At 36.8% G+C, this 20,288-nt stretch overlaps 1 protein-coding gene across 1 annotated transcript in view; it reads left to right on the forward strand.

The window, feature by feature from the left end:
* Itgbl1 (integrin subunit beta like 1) overlaps positions 1 to 20,288 on the forward strand; it is a 187,348-nt gene that overhangs the window by 163,206 nt on the left and 3,854 nt on the right. The window contains exons 8-10 of the mRNA XM_005355707.3: positions 1,204 to 1,320; positions 14,088 to 14,234; positions 19,678 to 19,791. Coding sequence (XP_005355764.1) covers positions 1,204 to 1,320; positions 14,088 to 14,234; positions 19,678 to 19,791 — 378 coding nt within the window. The remainder of the gene's footprint in view (positions 1 to 1,203; positions 1,321 to 14,087; positions 14,235 to 19,677; positions 19,792 to 20,288) is intronic.

The raw sequence follows: 20,288 nt of genomic DNA on the forward strand, positions 1-20,288 counted from the left end.
GCCAGAAAGACTGAATCACTGCATTAGATCATCTGTAATTTCAGCTCTGAGACTGTGTGACTCTAAATACTATATTTCTTTCCCTCCATCATCACCAATTCCAAATTTCTTTAACAAGATACAAATGCATTGCAGAGCCAGCCCTGAAGCATCATGGGATCATGTCAGTGGGTGTGTAATTATGATGCTTGGGCTAATGACTGGGAGTAACAGATGTCTTGAAGCTCTATCACTCAGATGAATTTCTGGCAAACTGGTATGATTTCTCAGATAAAAGAAAATTTCTTCCTGTGTGGCTTCATGATACTATATTAAAATATAATATAAATTAATAGATAGGTAAATAAGATTTAAAGTTAGTGATAATGGATATAAATTTTGAATATAATCTACTTGTTGAATCACCATGAACAACTACTTAACCTCAATGATTTCTCAATTTCTTGTCTTGTCAAATGGGTATAATATACTAGTCAATGTGTGGTACTATAAAATATGGGACAAGGCAAGGAATCAATGTTTGGCATCTAGGTACAACTGAAAAAATAATGATGGCAAGTGTCATCTCACTAGCTGATGTCTTCCTTAAGCATGGACCAAACTCATTCTGTAAAATGTTTGTGCTTTGAGATTTTAGGCTAAATATAATATAACTTGGAATGTCATGGGTTTTGACATTTGTTCCATAGTAAAAGAATTATACGAGCTAGGGAATTGCCCACAAATAATCACTAAGTTATCAAACAGAAATATTCCCATGATTATTTTTTCTCATGCGAAGCTCTACATCCAATTTAAAAAACTTTAAAATAGTCAAATTACATTAAATTAAATGAAATATATACTGATCATATATGACTATTTTATGCATAGAGGATGCTTTTTTGTAATCATTTTTAATAATTTTAATTTGAAGTACATTCAAGATAAAGTAAATATTAAATAGTTTCATCATGGACTTCTCCCTCAGGGTTAATTGAAACAAAAGTTGCCTAAAAAACCTGGCAAACTTCTATGTCAGCCAGTTTCCTTTCCACCCCCAGGTTTCTTAGCATTTGTGTCTGACCTTTATCATGTTGTAGAGAAGGTGGAAAAAGCATTTGCTGGATACTTCAGGAGATTTAAATTATGAACATGCTTGTTTCTCTGAAGGCCCTTCTGAGACTGACTCTCCTAACCCTGCTCTTTTTGGATACCTTGTAGGCAAATGCGAGTGTGGCAGATGCACTTGTTACCCCCCAGGGGACAGCAGGGTATATGGCAAGACCTGCGAGTGTGATGACCGGCGCTGTGAAGACCTGGAGGGTGTGGTCTGCGGAGGTAATGACCAATCTGTCAGCCATACATCATCTGCAGGCAGATCTTTTTGCTGCCTTTTTCATTGCTTACCCACATTTAAAATTGCTATTCAAAGAAGTTAAGGAATATGCCATTACACTTTAAAGCTTTATTTATTACTTTTATAAGCAAGAACTCTTGACTTGGGTATATGTAAAAGACTGTCTAATCCGAATCAATTTCTACGCTAGTTGATATCAAGTAAAACGTTTCTATGCCTGCTGACATTCTATCATGATTTCACTCAGAAATGCTGATGGAGGAAATCAGTTTCACACAGAAACTTGGGGAAGAAACTGTAAGATTAAAGTCCAAGTTGAATTATAGAATTACAAGTGAAAGAAACACAGCTTTTTTCCTTGCTTTTGGATCCCAAACCATCAATTATCCACATAAAGAATAGGGCAAAGCAAGAGTAGTCAGGTTAAAGTAAGTAAGAACACCTGGTTTACTTTCTCTTCCTCTCTCACCCGTGAGCCAGCTGATTCACAGTTTGAAGCCCGATTCTCCAGGGCAAGTGTATCCTACATCTGTATACATACCGCTGAATTTTATTGCTCGGTTAGGGACAGTTCCTACATGGAGATATCATCTCACGATGGCCTGAACATATAAGTAAGAATAAAGAGTCAGAAACACTACATATAGCGTACTAGTCATCCATGATGTTCTACCTAATAATACTTCCCAACAATAAAGGACAATGTATAGTCAGTCCTTGGTATGTGTGGCACTTATGTGATCATGTTGAACACTGAATTAACAAATGCAAAGTCATCAGACCCAAGAGAAATGCAGTATTAGATTCTTGCCTCTGGTCATAATATTTTCAATGATGGCTCAAAGTATAAGTTTTTAAACTTTTGTTCAAAGATACTTCATTTGGATATAACTGAGTAATTAATATTCAATTCAAGTCCTGATCATGTCTGATCAAACCTTACTTAACATGTATATTTTTATTTAAAGACATATCATGGCCTTCTTGTATTCAGGAAAACAAGAAAGGTATTCATTATACTATCAGATGCTCTTTTGAATCATCAAAATGAGAACAAAAACAAGAACAAAATGTAGCATTGAAGTGACCAGATAAGAAATAGTTCTTTAGGATTTGAAAACTAAAACTGAAAATGAAGGAAAATATGACTTTTTTCCCCTAACCAGAAATTAATCTAAATCACAATACTTTCTACAATTCCACATATATGCTCCTATCACTCTGTGAGTAGTGATATTACAGCTGTAAATAAATTTAGAAATAAGTGAATCTGCAAATGCAAATCTAGGATTAATGACAATCAGCTATAGTTCATTTTAAATGCCACTGCAAAGGTGAACGGTGCCTCCTACCTTAGTTTTGCACTGATCGTCACTTTGTGATTTCATTAAGCTAGTGAATAAAAATTCTGCTGTTTTAATTTCTCTTCTTTCCTGATTATTGTTGTCTGGATGATATTACATGAGCCTTGAGTGTTTTAATATCAGGGTCTTTTCCTATTTCTCAGCTACTCTTAAAACACAAGAGATCTTCCCCTGAGAAAGATGTTTAAACCTGAAGCAATTTTGGTACTAAAGTCACAGTACAGCAAGCATTCCATAAAGAAGTCACAAATTCTCATGATTTTTTAAAGCTAGCAATAGGCATGTTCTGCTCTGAGGGGCACCTAAAACCTATGTTTGAGGAATCCCAGTGTGAGACTTGGGCTCTTAGAGAGGTAAAGCTTGTTTTCTGAAATAGAAACATCAATATCTGTGCACTGTAGTGCTTTTCTTGAAATGAGAGTGCTTCGAAATAACAATCTGAATATTTAGTTGAACCTGAGAAGAAATGTTATTCCAGAGGATAAGCAGTATTTACAAATGTTCCTGACTCAATAGTATTTGTAAAAGCCAGCGTAGGCCCCAGTGACTCCTGGGTTTCTTTGCCATGAAGGATGGAGGAGGAGCTTAGGTTTACATTTGTTGTCATTACATTACAGTTGTCTCCTTATTGAAAAGATGGTTTTTCCAACGAGGTTAACTGCAATGGAGAAGTTGGGAAATACCACAATTCTGCCCCTTTACCCGGTGTTCTACTTCTTATCTTCCCAAATTCTTCTGAATAATGTCACCAGATCTGCTTCCAAATGACACCTTTCAGGAAACTATTTTACTTTTCTTCTGTGTGCAATGCCTCTGCAAGACACATAATTCATGGAGGGTTGTGATTATGAATATAATCAAACTCCATTCCTCTCTTCTTCCCCTTCATCATCTTTCCCTAAATTCAAGTTGTTTTCAAGCATACAATAAAAGAAGATCCTTCAAATAAATTATAAGTTCAGAAAGATACAGATAAGTTAAAGAGAAAGTAAAAGCTTTATCTATTTTTGGAGTATAGAATTCTCTGGAGTATACTTAGATTGGATTTATAACAGGTAATATTTGGATGTTAGTCTTTCATGTGAAAGCATCTAGGTTTGAGAAGGCTAAACAAAATCATAGAGATTAAAATGTACTTGTTATTTTGAGGAAAGATATTTCATTTTTCTGTGTCTTCTAAAAATATGTATTCAATGTATTTTATTTATATGTGAGTAAGCCTAAGGATATACATGCATGCAGATACCCATCAGATTCCTTGGAACCATAGTTGTAGGTAGTAATGAGTTGCTTAACGTGCATGCTGTGAACCAAGCCTGGGTCTTCTGCAAGAGTAGTAAGTGCTCTTCACTGCTGAGGTGTTCTTTCAGCCACATTTCGTTCAACGCTTTGTTAGGAGCTCTTATTTACGATAAAAATACTTCACCTCTATTTGTTATGCATTGTCTTAAATACTCCTCTCTTAATGGAAAAAGGGTTGCTTTTATTTTTATTTTTTGATTCATTTTTTAATCAGCATGCAAAGTAACAGAATACCTTAAAGCATTTTCATATGCACTTAGTTTTGGTCCCTTCTGCTCCACCTTCACCCTCAGTAACCCTACTTCTACTTCTCTTCCCACTGCACATGTACCATTTTATTCTTCCAAAATTATCCCCTAAATACCATATTCCCCCTCTTGTGGATGCCTTTTTAATTGTTTCTGAGACTATTTGCACACTCTGACAAAAAAAAATCCTCTTATGTAAAAGTTAGAAGCTAACAGCATAAAGGAGAAAATAAAGCATAGTATTTATCTTTCTGATCCTGGGTAAGCTCACTTTATGTCATATTTCAGTTCTATCTCTTGCCTGCAAATTTTGTGATTCATTTTTTTGAACAAATAATGAAATATAAAAATTTGCTTTTAAATGAGCATTTTCCTTTGAAAAACTTAACTAAAGAGCACAGCAAAAACCAAAGTGAAATTTATTGATAAAAATATCAACTAAAATGATATCTTGATAACATTTTATTGTTGTCTATTTTAGGTTTCCTTTTAGGTGGACAATTCTTTTCTAATCTAAATCCATAAACCTCATTTAAATATTTGGAAATATGGTTAGTGAAAGTCCAAATTCTCCAGTATGTTAAATTGCATTGATTATACAGCTGGTACCTCTTATATCAATTAACAATCAGGACAACCCACATAGATAAGCCCATGGGACAGTCTGATCTAAACAATTCCTTCATTAAGACTCCTTTCTCAGGTGACTATAGGTCATGTCAAGTTGAGAGTTAAAGTTCAGTTAGTATCCCTCTTGTTAAAGATAGGCAGTGGTGGGCACGCCATTACTAAGTTTGAAACATATGGACACTATTCTAGGATGGGCTCATAGAATAAATTTAAAATTTTGAGTTTGGACCATTTGCTCAGTTTACCACCAGGCTGATCCATGGATTCACCTTGAAGTTTAGTCTAGAACTCGGCATATTCAGGGTTTAGCCAGAGAACTGAATACAGCTTCTAATTCAAAAGCAGAGACTGATTGAGAACACTGTTTTGAGAATACAACCAATATGTAAATCCCAAACATCTACATGTCCACCTAACCAGCCATCATGCAAAAACCAAGAGCCAACATTGTTAATCCACCCACTAACACTAAAACTAAAGATGATGAAACCCATTCTGGCAGGTTAAGATAATTTATCAATAGTACTCAAAGGTGAATGTAACTCATTTCATAAATTTCAACAGTTCAGTTTTGATTAAGCTAAAATTAAAACCTCCAAAAGAGTCATGATAATGGCAAAAAAGAAAATCAGCATGGTGTAGGACCTTTCTTCATTTAATTAGCTTGTGTGTGAGTCATGTTCCATCACCATACAGGGTTCGCAGATTTTTCTCTAACCATTTCTTAACAAATAAAATGAATATAAACTGAAAATTGACATGAATTTCTTCTCAAAAAAGTCAGTCTTTAGAGATGCTTTATCTCACTGATAGCTCTTTAGATTTGTTCCTTTTCAGCAATATATGATTTTCAGATTCCAAAAAGAGAATATATTCAGATGTTGGTCCACATGTGTTTAATTATTTTAGTGAGCATAAGCTTAATCAGAGACTTCCCTCCTGCATGCCCTGTACCCAGGATGCGAATGAGAAGTGGACTGTATATTGTTTTTTTCATTGCCCCTTGTTCCTAGAATAACTGCCCAGGGGTCCAATTTAAGAAGCAAGGAAGGATAATGAAGAGCCACCTCTTAATTACACAATCAGTCCCCATTTCTTCTGGGACTTCTCTAGCTTATGACTGCAATTAGAAGGAAATCATACAGTCTGCAATTACAAATTCAACAATGTCAGGAACTGTTGGGTTCCTATTCTGACGAAGAGGAAGCCTTCCTACGATGAGCAACACAAAATTTAAGGGAGTGTCATCAGTGACATTTTAAAATCACAAATCAGCCAGAACAGTGCTTAGACAAAGTTGTTGGCCCTCTAATTCTATATGATGGCACTCCTCAAATGGATGGGAGGTTGGTGTCAGAGTCTACCCAAGTCCTAAACCTTTTCTGTTTACATTTGTGCTATGTCCTGTTCTCAAAGCATAAAGTTTATTCTCATTCTCCTAGAAATCCTTTAATGTGTCCATCTTCCAAGGAAAAAGAGAAGAGGAGGAAGAGATACAAAAGAATGGATGCATGTTGCCTGTTTGTCCCATTCTCCTTAAAGAACAAGTTTCCTGGAAACTTTACCAAGAAATTTTCTTTTATGTCTCATTTATTGGGACCAGGTTATATGGCCATTGTTAACCAGGTACTTTAGTTGGACAGATTATCACCTCTCTGAAGCAAAAAAAAGATTGAGGGTTCTTTTAATATTAAGAAAAGGAGAGGGATATTAGTGCGGTGTGAGGTGCTAAGTCTAATCCTAAAAGATAAAATGGGTTATTAAAGCATAATCACGATGGTTTTAGGAACAAATTAACAGAGTTGACAAAATGAGTTGCAGTGGGAAAGGTCATTGTCTCCAAAAGACATAGTCAACATATCTCACACAATTGGCAGAGTTTCTTATTTCTGAATTATTTACAGTATCAACTGCCCTATGTGGCTACTTGTCCTGTGCCTAAGCAATATTAAGAAACTAATTTTTGAAAATATTATCTAGATTGACTAAATGTAAATTCTTTCCTATGGTGGGTACTGCACTAGATAATGAAGTGTAGTGTATTCTTAGTGAATATTTTTCATGAGGGAAAAGACAAGGAGGCAAGATAAACATGTCAGACAAGTTGAATGGGTTTTTGCTTATGAAAAATTTATTATCTGTGCAAAGACTAAGGAAACTAGACAAAAGCTGTTTCAGAGCCTTGGCAATAGTTCATTAAACTAAACTCTAGAGGTAACCTCATAATGTTCTCTTCTATGATTTTTTCTTACCACTAGAAGTAAGGTTGTTCTCAGTACAGGTTATTTCTTCAGAGTTCTGTTGGCCCTGGATACTTTACAACCTTCAAAGGTGATATGACAATGGTTATCAGAGAAAAGTTGGATTGAAACTAATTATTCTTGTGTTTTTTTTAACTCAAAATTTCAGAAACATTGTGCTCAGTAGGCTTTATTTCTAAGACATCTTTTTTTTTGTTGTTATGGTATTTTCTTCCTGTGGTAAATTTTACTCTTTGTCTAGCTTTTCTTTTTGTATCCTAGCCTTAAAACTTAGAGTTAGTTGGAACTTATTCCCCCTGGATAGACTCATTCACTTCTAAAACTCAAAATGGCATGTATTATTGTAAACTTCAGAATGTATTTGCTGGGCATCAGTCCCAGTCTGTTATCTGAGCTCCAAGCAGAATGCAGCTTGTTATCTAGTTATCTGACTTTGTATTCCACTATCTTTAAACTAAGGAGATTCAACAAAGGGAAAATGCTCTCCCTTAAATATCCTAAAACTTCTTTATTTGATAAAGTGTATTTTATTCTGGTTTTGTTTTTCAATACATGTTACCTGCAGTCTCACAGTTTATCCCATAGGCCCATGTTCTGCCATCAAGGCAGAAATATAAAGTTTTTCTCCTCATTTCCACTTAGACTTGATCATCAGTAGCCTAGCATATTCTCTAAATTCACATGCCCCAATATACCCAACCCACTAAGTTACTTAAGTAGAGTTAAAGTTGTAAATTACGCCACATCATCTGGCTTAATGTCCTCTGTGGTTTTTCCATTCCTCTCAGGACAGATTAAAATTTTTTTACCAAAGATAAATATCTTGTGCTGACAGAGCTTTCTGTCCCATCTAGTCCTGTGGCTTTTCAGTCACAAAGAAACACACAGAGGCCTACATTAATTACAAATTGGTTGGGCTATTAGCTCAGGCTACTTATCACCTAATTCTTACATCTTACATTAACCCATTATTCTTGTCTGTGTTAGCCATGTGGCTTGATACCTTTACACGAATATGGTATTCTCATATTGCTTCCTCTCTGTCTGGGTGATGACTGCAGACTGAGCTTTCCTCTTCCCAGAATTCTCCTGTTCTTGTCTCTGTCTCTAATTCCTGCCTAGTAACCCCACCTATACTCCCTGCCTGGCTACAGGTCAATCAGTGTTTTATTAAAATAATACAAGTGACAGGATAAAAGACCATTGTCCCACAGCAAACTTGCTAAGAATTTCACTTCAGTTTGATTAATTGTTTAATCATTTTTCTTCAAACAGTTGGCCTTCACTGCCTGAAATGTGCCCAGCTCTTTCTTGTCCCTAGGATTTCTAGGCTCCATTCCTAGAACATTAGCTTCCTGGCCCCTTCTCATAACTGGTTTTGCTAAATATTTCTCTGAATGACTTTGTTTGCCCTTAAGCTCCAGTAACCCACGTGTATATTTTGCTGTGACATGTGTTTACCCCTAATAGACTGTAAATGCCATGAAAACAGGGCCAATACTTCATTTACTCTACTATATTCAAAATTGATAGTATAATACCCAGTGCAGACATTTCTAGAATTGATAACTGAATTATAGTCACATTAAGAATACTCTTTAAAAATTGATTAAGATTTTAACTAAAGGGAAGTTGCATATAAATGACAAATCAAAATGTAAATGCCAATGATTTGATGATTGCCTGGCATACTTGCCAATTTTACTTTGTAAAACACTGTGATAAAAGAGCTAATAAATGGCAAATATGATTCCTTTTTATTCCACACAAATTTCATAATATATTTTTCTCTGTGAGGAGCTACTGACCTTTTCTCAGTGATATCCTAATTAATTGCAGAATTCCTCCCTCAACACTAGAGATTTCCATGCAAAGTCAGAAACAAAATCATAAAGAAGTTTCCAAGGAAGACTCAAGATGTACTTCAGAGTAGAATAAAATGCTGAAAAATATGTATTTGCCTTGGCTTTGAATCCAAGTAACACACACATACTCAGAAAATAATCTCAGAGGGGCGTAAATGATTTCTACTTGTAGATATCATAGAATTCTTTATGGAAGTGTACGCAGTCATTTGCTGAGATTTTTAGCTAGGCAGGGCCTGAATATATTAGGATAGGAAGGCATTCTTTCTCCAGCAAGTATGAGATGCATAGGGTCAGTAATATTAAAAGGAGGAGAGACAAAGTAAGATTGAAAAGTAGCTTAGAGTCTGATTTTTAGGAATCTAATGAATATTAAGGACCTCCTGGTTGAACAATAGGGAATCCCATAGGACTAGTAGGATAGCTGTGATATAAAAAGTGTGGGCTAGGGTATTGTGAGCAAGAATGTGAAACCTGGCAGGGAGGTATCTCAAAGGTTTATGATGTAATGTTGTAGGTACTACTAACAGTGCTTGACAGCTCTCTTTATGGGGAAAATTAAAGACATTCAGTATTTATTCAAAACATTTTGAACTGAGCATCTAGAACAGCTGTGCATTTAAAAGAGTTGGAAAATACAAAAGGATCACTTTTGGAAAGAACATTTCGTAGTGAGATTAAGAAGGTTCTAATTACCATGGAAACAGAACAGCAAGTAGGGAGTCATAGGAATAGGGCCTCAGGGGATTTATGTGCCTAGAGGAACAGTCCTGAAATCTTTATAGTTAACAGAAATCTCATGGCTTGGTTTGGGTAAATGGCTCTGTTGGTGAAGTACTTGTAGTGAAAGTATGATGACCTAAGTCTGATCTTCAATCCAGTGTCAAAGGCAGGGACAATAGCATAAGCAACTTTTTGAAAGGCAAAGACATAAGGATCCCTGTGCCTTCTAGGCCAGCAGGCTAGCCAAGTCAGTAATCTTCTAGGTCAGGGAGGCATTCTGTCTCAAAAAGTAAGGTGCAGTTGTAGGTGATGGAGAGATGGTTCATTGGTTAAGAGTGCTTGTTATTCCTCTAGGGGACTAGATTCTGTTCCCAACACTTCATAGCTTTTTCCAACTCCTTCAGGCACAGCACACACACACACACACACACAAACAGATGCATGCACACACAGGAACATATGCACACATGCATGCATGTATGCACACACAACACACAGAAAGAAAGAGAGAGAGAGAGAGAAGACAGATAAAGACACAAAAATTCCATGGTTTGGTTAATTGTTTAAAAAGACTATAAACATATAAGTAAACACAACTAAAGAAAGGCCATGAGATGTAGTAAACTTTGTCATCCAGACTGACAGCTTCAAATAATGACACAGGGACTTCTCATTAATTATGAAACCTAGGCTTTAGCTTAGGCTCTTTTCTAAGGAGTTCTTATAACTTAACCCATATTCTAATCTATGTTCTGCAATGTGGCTTGGCTACCTCTCTTCAGTATGTAATGTCTGACATGCTCTGAGTTTGCTAGCGTCCTCGCCTTTCCTCTTGCCACAGTCCTCTGTGTCCCTGGCAGTCCTGACTATTTTCTTCTTGCCTGGCTATTGGACATTCAGCTCTTTATTAAACCAAACACAGTGAGACATCTTCACATAGTATGAAGAAATATTCTGCAACATTTCCCTCTTTTGTCTGAATAAGAATGGAAGGTTTTAACTCCAACACAAAATTTTCTTTAATAAGAACAATTATCAAGTAAGAGTTACATTTACAATGTCCAATCCATATGTATTTGACAAATTCAAAGTACTGTATTATGTATCCTATCTTATTGAGTACAAAATTTTATACCTAACCCAATTTTTATCACAACTTGTATTGCCATCCTTAAAATAGCCTTTTTTAGACCTTAAAACATCTTAGATAATCAACTTAAGCTTTTATGTCTCTCAACCTTATACACTTTACATATTTTATGTAAGTTGTTTTTTAAATTTGGTAATAAGGAAAACTGTATAAATATTTGGTCTTCAATTTCCACAAAAATCACAAGAAGCATAAAATATTCCTTGTGTAAATAGGAAGTGTAGAGAAAACTACTTTCAAAACCATAGAAACAACAGAGATATCAGACTGCTTAGATAGTCATACCAAGGTTCCTCTACATTACTGAGATATCCATTTTTGACCTACAGGCCTAGAATATCCAACAGACTTTTCTAAGAAGCAGTAAACTTTGAAGGACCATGTGAGCAAGTTTTAAAGGATGTGTTGATTTGCTGTGCTGTTTTGCTCAGCACATATCATTGATGGCTGGCTAAAACATGCAGACAGTGGCCAGGATCATACCTTTGTAGACTGCAAGCTTGAGAAACTGTGGGACAGGAAGCTATGTCTAGCTCTCTCTGTCTGGAACTTTTTTTTAGCCTTCATAGGCCCTATGTTTGGATATCTGAGCTTCCATGTTGGATGCCATGTGTAATAAGCTTTCTTGTAGGAACCACTAGCCCACAAATAATGACATAGAAACTTCTTACTAATTATGAACTCTTGGCTTTAACTTAGGCTTGTTTTTTCTAACAAGTTCTTATAGCTTAATTAACCCATAATTTTAAACTACATTCTTCAATGTGGTTCTTCATAGCATGTCTGAACTTTTCTGAGTCTACTGGCCTTTCTTCTTCCTAAAGTCCTCTGTGCCCCAGAAGTCCTTCCTAGCCTCTTCCTGCCTCGCTATTGGTCACTCAACATTTAATTACCCCAATCACAGCAGTACTTGTTCACAGTGTGATGATATCCCACAACACCTTGGGGTGACTGTCCAAGCAGCTGGATGTTTCTGTCATTTTTGTAGTTTTGGAAGTTGCTTGTTCTGCAGCGGGGGTTGTCTGTGAGATCACAAAAACAAGCATGAGGATAAAATCTAGGTGGATTGTCAGAGGGCATAAGTAAACGAGTTGTGATGAGACATGAAAGGGGAAAGAGCCAAGTACAAGCCTGCAGATGATGTAGAAGTTAAAAAGACATTTGTTAAGAAAACATGACTAGGCAGTTCCTTTCCTAAAGAGAAAGATGCTGTGCTGCCATGGAAGGTGTGCAGACCATGAAATCCGAGCAACTAGAGCCGAGTTCTGGTGCTGTGCGACTGGATTACAGTATTTGAAGTATAATGTGAAACATAATAGCATAGCATTTAGAGGTTCACCTGTCATAGTACCAAAGAGTTCCACAGTAGCCCTGAATGGAGTAATGTAGGAGTCCCCTCTGTGTGCTGTGATTGCCATTAATAAATAATGCCTTGGCCTGTTGATAGGGCAGAACTTAGATAGGCGGGAAGGACTAGACTGAATGTTGGGAGAAGGAGAAGGGTGGAGTCAGGGGGACACCATGGAGCCACTGCCGCCGGAGATAGACGCACTGAAACTTTGATGGTAGGCCACGACCTCGTGGTGATATACAGATTAATAGAAATGGGTTAAATTAATATGTAAGAGTTAGCCAATAAGAAGCTAGAGCTAATGGGCCAAGCAGTGATTTAATTAATACAATTTCTGTGTGATTATTTCAGTTCTGGGCTGCCGGGATGAACAAGCAGTTCCTTGCAACAGTGGAGTATAACAAAGGTTTACTAATTTGGGGATAAACTCACAGTAAAGGTAGCAGTCTGCAGACCTCTATATGTGCTGGGAACTGGGAACCGAATCCAGTAGAAAATAAAGGAACCACATATTCTTTTCATCTGTACTTATAGTGCATGAGACTACACCCAAAGTGGGCTGGTATCTTAAAGGCTGTTGTCTGAAGGAGTTCCCACAACATTCAACTTCTTATCTGTAAGATGAGGACGACACCTGAGTTCATGGGCTATGACAGCACAGCATTTAATGAATGAGGAAAGACTTTTGGGAATAGATGTCTTTGTTCAGATTTATTTTAAATTTGTATCTCATCTGCTTCCCATTAACTTTGAGATTGTCAAGCTATTGAAAATCACTACCTGGATTCATAAGTGGTTATGTTAAATTAATCATAATAATGAATTTTCAACAAAAGAGTCTTGTCCATTAATCTTTCTATATGCAGAAAGGAGTCTCAGGACACATATTTAAGAAAGAATGGTGACTGTAGATCCATAAACACTAGTCAGTATAGACGACAGTGATACAAGTCCTTGTAAACACAGCAGGATCATCTTTCAGCCATCATCTTTCCTTTCCTATGCTATGGTCCCTGGCACCATATTCTGTTCATAATAGATACTTGAGAAATCATTTCCAGGCAAATAACTGGTTCAGAGAGTGATCTGTCTGTAAGAAGGTGTGGCTATCAGGAAAGAAACAAAGCACTTGGTAGAAATAAAAAACTAAATTGAAAAATTTGGAAGTCTAGTAGATGTCTGCTTACACACAGGTAGAGAGGACTATATACCCCTGTATAACTGTCACAAGCATAGTGTTTCATCTAAAAGGATAAACATCTCAAAAAACAGGAATAAACATCAGAAACAAAAAAAAAAAAAACAAAGACAGGAGGTCAAATGAGAACACAAGTCTCATGCAATTTTTAACTTTGACACACTAATAAAAGACATGAGTATTTATGCTCTATCTGCTCTTGTTCGTGAAGAGGAATGTAAAAAGGTGAAATCATTAGGAATATCTTTTGTTTTTATTAGTAAGCCACAGGAGAGCAATTAACAATTCCTGCAAGCAGCGATGACGTGACTAGCCTTCAAAACTGAACTGAGTATAATGGTTTGCACAGTGAAGATTGACACAAACAATATGCTGATAGAAACGCAAATAAGAAAGAACTCACAATTCCATTTTAAATAATTTCAATTTTTTTTCTCGAATGCTTTTTTCCTATACAACATCCAAATGTTTCATGCTAAGCTTGATTGTTGTTGGGATGCTGTTTTAAACAATGATGTGTCAGAATGTTGTATGTATAAGGAAAGTGTGTCTGATGGTAGATGAGATCCTATGATTTACACGCTCTATTTATAAACTAATTTTTCTACACATTTAGTCACATCTTCCTCTTATCCTCGTCTATGTTTGTTTCACAGGCCATGGCACATGCTCCTGTGGTCGTTGTGTTTGTGAGAAAGGATGGTTTGGCAAGCTCTGCCAACACCCACGGAAGTGTAACATGACAGAAGAACAAAGCAAGAGTTTGTGTGAGTCAGCAGATGGCATGTTGTGCTCAGGGAAGGGTGAGTATCACTGCTGGAGCTGCATCCCTGCTGAGACACCTGGTCCCTCAGAACAGCAAGTAGCAACCAGTTTGTCCAGAATGAACTTGGCCTGAGGAAAGGCATTCAGCTTGTGTTAACCCTGAAAGCTGAGCATCAGCAACAGGTGTGAGAACTAGGTGCTATAATCCTTTTTGTCTGTGTAAAAGATGGGAAGCTCCTAAGTTTTCACAAAAGCTTTACCAAAAGAAGATTCCATTTATATTAAAAACCCAGGTGTAGTTTTTAAATATTTATATGTAGAAACTTACCATAAATAGCTTTTGGCTGAGTCATGTCCAGTTGTAAATTCCATAAGGATACAGAAAGTTATACTCACTCATGCAGTGAGTTACAGTCCATTTACTCTCTTAAATGAATTTTATGCAAAATTATTCCATAAAATATATAAGCAATTGGGTTGATTCAGAATTTTCAGCTAGGTAATTTGCATATAGAAAATACAAAAACGTTGAGTAATGATGGGGAGAGAGGCCTTAGTAGTTAAGACCCTTGCTGCTTTTGCAGACAACCAGAGTTTGGTTCCTAATACCCACATTGGTTGGCTCTCAATTGCCTATAACACTCAATCCAGGGGATTAGACATCATCTTCTCACCTGCATGGCCCTTCCTCTCATGCTCATTGAACATTCCCATACATAGTTTTTAATGAATTAAATTTTTTCTAAAAAGAAAAAGAATGCAAAATTTGATTAAATATTTATCCTCAAATCGAACCAAACACCAATTCCTACTTAATGCTTTCCCAATTAATGCTTTGGATGGTGCGAGTTTAATGACAGGTCATTGACCATTGAGATCCTAGAGGATGCCTGGGCACGGCTAAATTTAAAGAACAATGTAAAGTTTATTCAAGGCTTTCCATTCTGGTTTTCATGGCTCACATTAGTGATAGGCAAAAAGTGGTGAAATTCTTCTTCTCCTCCTTTCTGGAGGCCTCATGGTGGGTATAGAAGAAAGGGGCTGGGGCTAAGCTCTTGCAGCTATAATTTTTCTTTGTTACAGAGGATAACAAGGGTGTTAGGGGCTCCAAGGAGAGAAATGTCCAATTCCCTGCCTCCAAGAATCACAGTAAAAGTACAGCAAGTGAGGGACTGGGGAATTTCAACATGGTGAATGAGAAAGGACGTTTTCTTTTCTCACACCCTTTCACTCTGTATCTCTGATGAATCTAATTGACTAATATAATCTTACAAAATTCATGTAGTAAAAGCCCTATTCTGGCAATACCAAAGTGTACAGACACTTTTTTCTTCTTATGGGACAGGTGTGAGCCAGAGACCAGCCTGTGCCTGCATGCCATGATACTTTGTCACCCGCCTCCACCAATATGACAGGCTTGAACTATGCATTTGCTAAAGAACTGTGAATAAAGCCTTCACTTCAGGAGACGATGAATAAATAGCATTTTATTTCTTACAAATTTATAGCCAAGACAATAAATCACTCCATAGAAAAATTTAAAACATGATACATCGTTGTGACCTTCAGAACAGATGGCGTCATTAGTACAATAGTGAAAACTGCCTGCTGGGGTTAGGGTTGCAGCATTTTGTCAGGCTTGATGTAATGAAAAAGAAAGTCAGCGATGGAATGGGCCTTGATCCCAGGCTGAAATTGTTTTTGTAAATGACCAAGAGAAATGTGCTTAGTGGCCATGTTGCCACTAAGTTTAGCTACCTTTGCAGAATATATAGTGAAATTTATAGTGGTTTTGTTGTTGGTTGGTTTGGGGATTTATTTATTTATTAGGTTCCATGGTGGCACATGGTGGTAATATGTTTGTCTTAATAACATTATTTTAGATCCAAGTAATCACTCCAATAGTCAGAGATACGTTATGGGACAAGCCCTTAAATATATCCTTGAACTGACACAGTGATATTGCTGCACCCACACCATTAGCAAGTCCAGAGTACCCTCGTTCATCCATCTGTTTCTCGACTACCCCTGTTCTTTATCCTCACAACAGAGAATTGGAAAAACTTAAACTTTCAAGACTAAACTTATCCTAGTGTCCTAGATGTCATGCCCAGTATGGCTGCTAGTCAACTCTGTAAGCAAGAACTGCTCACTTATGAAACTATATGGATGTTTTTGTTGGGACAGTCATCACAAATAGGTGTAGTAATATGAGTGGCGAGCTGCATCCCCAGCACCCCTGCTGCCTGCTAGCTTATGCCCGAAATAACAACACACAAACTGTATTCATTTAAACACTGCTTGGCCCATTTCTATCTAGCCTCTTCTAGGCTAATTCTCACATATTAATTTAGCCCATTTCTAATCATCTGTGTTGTACCCCAAGGTGCGCTTACCGGGAAGATTCTAGCCTACGTCCATCCTGGGTCGGAGCTGAATCGCGCCTGCCTCAGAAAGCAGAGCTCTTGCATCCACCCTGGAGATGGGAGCATGGAGTCTCTCCTCCAGAGAGCAGAGCTGTCGAGTCCAAGCTCACTTCCTCTTCCTCCCAGCATTCTGTTCTGTGTACTCCTCCCACCTATGTTTTAACCTATGAGGGCCAGCCAAGCAGTTTCTTTATTTTTTTAACCAATGACCTTCCTCCATCAAATTGGTGACTAAATGGTAAACTGATTCGGATTGAGATATTATTAACTGGTTTTGGAATGCGGTCTGAGGCAATTCCCCCATCCTTTCTTTCTACTAGTCCATTCTCATCTTCAAATGAAGTTTGTTTCTTTCTCCTCTTTAGTTCTTCAGAATGTTCTACAAATAGATGAAAAATTTTCTCAATAATGAAGCCAGCACAAAGCACAAAGGAAAATAGGAACATTATTAAGAGTCCTTTTGGAGAATAAAACAAATGGGTTAATGGTGTTGTAGCTGCAGATTTATCACTCTAGAGTTCCGGACAGGCTGGGCAAACTGCAGCCTACAACTGGGTTGAGCCTCTGATGGGAATGGGTTCTAGCCTGCTGAGTTGAACAGTTGCTCACTTTGAGGTGTTCAGTAAGCTTACATTTGTTAAACAGGATCTTCTCAGGCTTTTCCCTTTCTAGATACAGATAATCCACCCCGTTATTAGTTATTTATGAGAACAGCCAGAGCTCTCTACAATAAAGATCTATAATAGTTTCTAATGACTACATACCTTGTGTTAGTACTACATGCTATGCTGTTCCTATTTTTGGAGGGAGTAGAAGAATTTCCTACCAATCATCAACAGAGAAACAACACACCTGGGATTATTGTGGTGACCAGGAAGATTACTTCCATAGCATACACAGAATCAAATCCCAGTTTTATTCTAAAGACTTTATGACACCTACTATATTTGGAGCTATAATTTGCTTGTCAAATATTCACTCTACATACACCACATTGACTTTAGCTGAGCGTGCTCATCTCGGGAAAATACTGTGCTATACTTTGCATCTAAGCATTCCAGAAACAAAAGAAGTAATAAGAATCATTTCCAGGCAAGAGATAAGTTCAAAGATGAAGTGTAAACTCTTTGTAAGAATTATGATACACATGAAAAGGCATCCTAGGTGTGGTTATATTAATATCATAAATATATGAAGTCATTTATTTCTATTGCAGAAATAACTTCATGATATAAGAGATACTATATAAGAAACAGAAATACTTAATCCCTTAAATAGTTAATCCTTATTCTATAATGGAAATAAGCCACTAAACATGATGTTCCTTTAAGGGGGTATCTCTGTGATAGACAATGGAGTGCATATGTAGGTATTTCATTTACCATTTGTTAAATAAACTACTGATTGTTCACCATTTCCATATCTATAAATTTTAAACAAAATATTTAAATTTAGGTAAAATTAATTCTAAAAGGAGTATACTCTCTTCCTAGCTGAGAATTTATGAGGCTCTTATGTCTTTCCCGCTCGACCAGCAGATAAGGTCCTAGGCAACCACCACATTGTCAATTACTTTACAAAAGTGGTAGATCTTCATATATTGCCCTAAATAGTCTGCAAGTCAACCCAGACTCTCAGTAAAACAGGTAAATACTAAGTGACATTGTGTTTCACTTAACAAATAAGTAGACGTTAAATATAAATACAACTGTCACATTATAGCTAGTTCTGACTGATCACTTGTCTTGAGATGTGTGACGAAGAAAGGCCAAAATGAAATTTGGTTGTGGGAGATTCCTTCACCTCAAGTGCATATACCTTTTCCATGTCATGAACTCATATAGCACTTAATGCTTAGGACATTTTAACTTGAATTCTTCCGTGATATTGATGACAGTGTTCCCCAAACCCAGGTTTTCTGCTCTCTGTGCTCCCAGGTTGTTAATCATTCGTCAGTCACCCTATTTCAGGAGAAGTTCTCAGAACACCCCTGAGTCTCCTCTCAGTATTCAGAACTTAATGAGTTTGGGGTTTTGCTAACTGCTTTAAAAGATTTTCTATTTCACATTTCCTCAAGGTGATTGGTCACTTGAGTAACTTCGCAATATTTTTCAGTATCTTTTAGCAAACAGAATTTGTGTCCAGAAAGAAAAACCAAATGAGGAAATGGAAAAGTCCTTTTGAATTTTGCGGTTGTCCTTCTAGCTATAGCAAGAGCAGCTTTTTGCATGATCTTCAAAGCTCTCCTTGGAAGATATTTGGACTGAGAAATTTCTTCTTGAAATAACACAAACCTTATTTTTATTTTAAATATGCTATTAGTAAAGAGTCTTGGTTACCCAAAATATTTCAATAACTAAATAGTTTTTGTTGTTTTAAAATTGGGTTATAGGTAACCAGAAAGAAAATTATTAAAGGGTAGGAAATTTGATTGGACCCCATTTTGGGTTTATTAGGACTTTTTCCTGATTTTAGATAAAATCCTGAAGGGCAGGTCTGAGACATCAATCAGACATAAGGGATTGTGTCTGAATTTTTAGTACTTCACTTTGCCACTCAGTGTGAAGTTTGTGTATCCCCATTTCAAGAAAATCATGCAAAAAATGTAAGATAATAATTTAGTAGTTATTAAATTACAAAATGAATCTTCATTTAATATAATTTAGTATTGGATTCCTTTAGATAACAGGAACTTTGAAATGCAATTCAATTAAAAAAGGACGAAACAAAATGTCTATTTTGAATACCTTTTGGGGAAAAGATCTCTAAGGATGAGCAATATCCTGTTCCATTGACATTTCAGCCAGACTGGACCAAGGAACATTTGCTCCAGGCTAATTGCAACTGTCTAGGTCTATAATGAAGGCTTTCCTGAATGACCTTTATGTATTTGAGTAAGTAAAGCCTTCGCTCGTGAAAGCAGTTGTTCGATAAACTTTTACCTTTAGAATATAGGTTATTATAAGTCTGTTGTCATTGTTTCAATGATATTCTCTTCTTGATGGAAACCTTTAGTTTTTTTCGCAATAGCTAATAATACCCATTGTGATTTCAGGTTCTTGCCATTGTGGAAAGTGTATTTGTTCTGCAGAAGAGTGGTATATTTCAGGGGAGTTTTGTGACTGTGATGACAGAGACTGCGACAAACACGATGGGCTCATTTGCACAGGTATTAAACTGAACTAATTCTTTTGTGCCACGGATGACAACAGAGCTAAATGGCACCCACCACACTGCTTTAGGTAACCAGAGAAGGCAGCTCCCATATGCTCCAGTGAGCAATGCGCACGCGTAGTAATTCTAAAAGGATAAGTGAGCATCTGTAAAGATTCACTAACATTTGTCCTAGAAGAATGCAAAAGGATGAAGCCAGATTATATGATTGTTTGGAAACTTCTACAGGGTAATCTGCCCTACAAACTTACATATGGACAGTTATGCAAATGTAGAATTCTTCAGACAATCATTTTATTTTAACATGGTCCAGGGGAAGGCTACTGTTTAAGCAGCACTCAGATGCCACAAGGTATACTGGCTGGTTTTAGCGAGCTGTGTATACATGTGAATATGTATGTGGTGGGGAAGACAGTAATAGAGTATACAAAAGCTTTGACTGTGTGATAGCCATCACAAACCTAATTAGTTGAATTATAATAATTAGCTATA

This window comes from Microtus ochrogaster, chromosome 17 (genome assembly GCF_000317375.1).
Source record: "Microtus ochrogaster isolate Prairie Vole_2 chromosome 17, MicOch1.0, whole genome shotgun sequence".
Taxonomy (NCBI): domain Eukaryota; kingdom Metazoa; phylum Chordata; class Mammalia; order Rodentia; family Cricetidae; genus Microtus; species Microtus ochrogaster.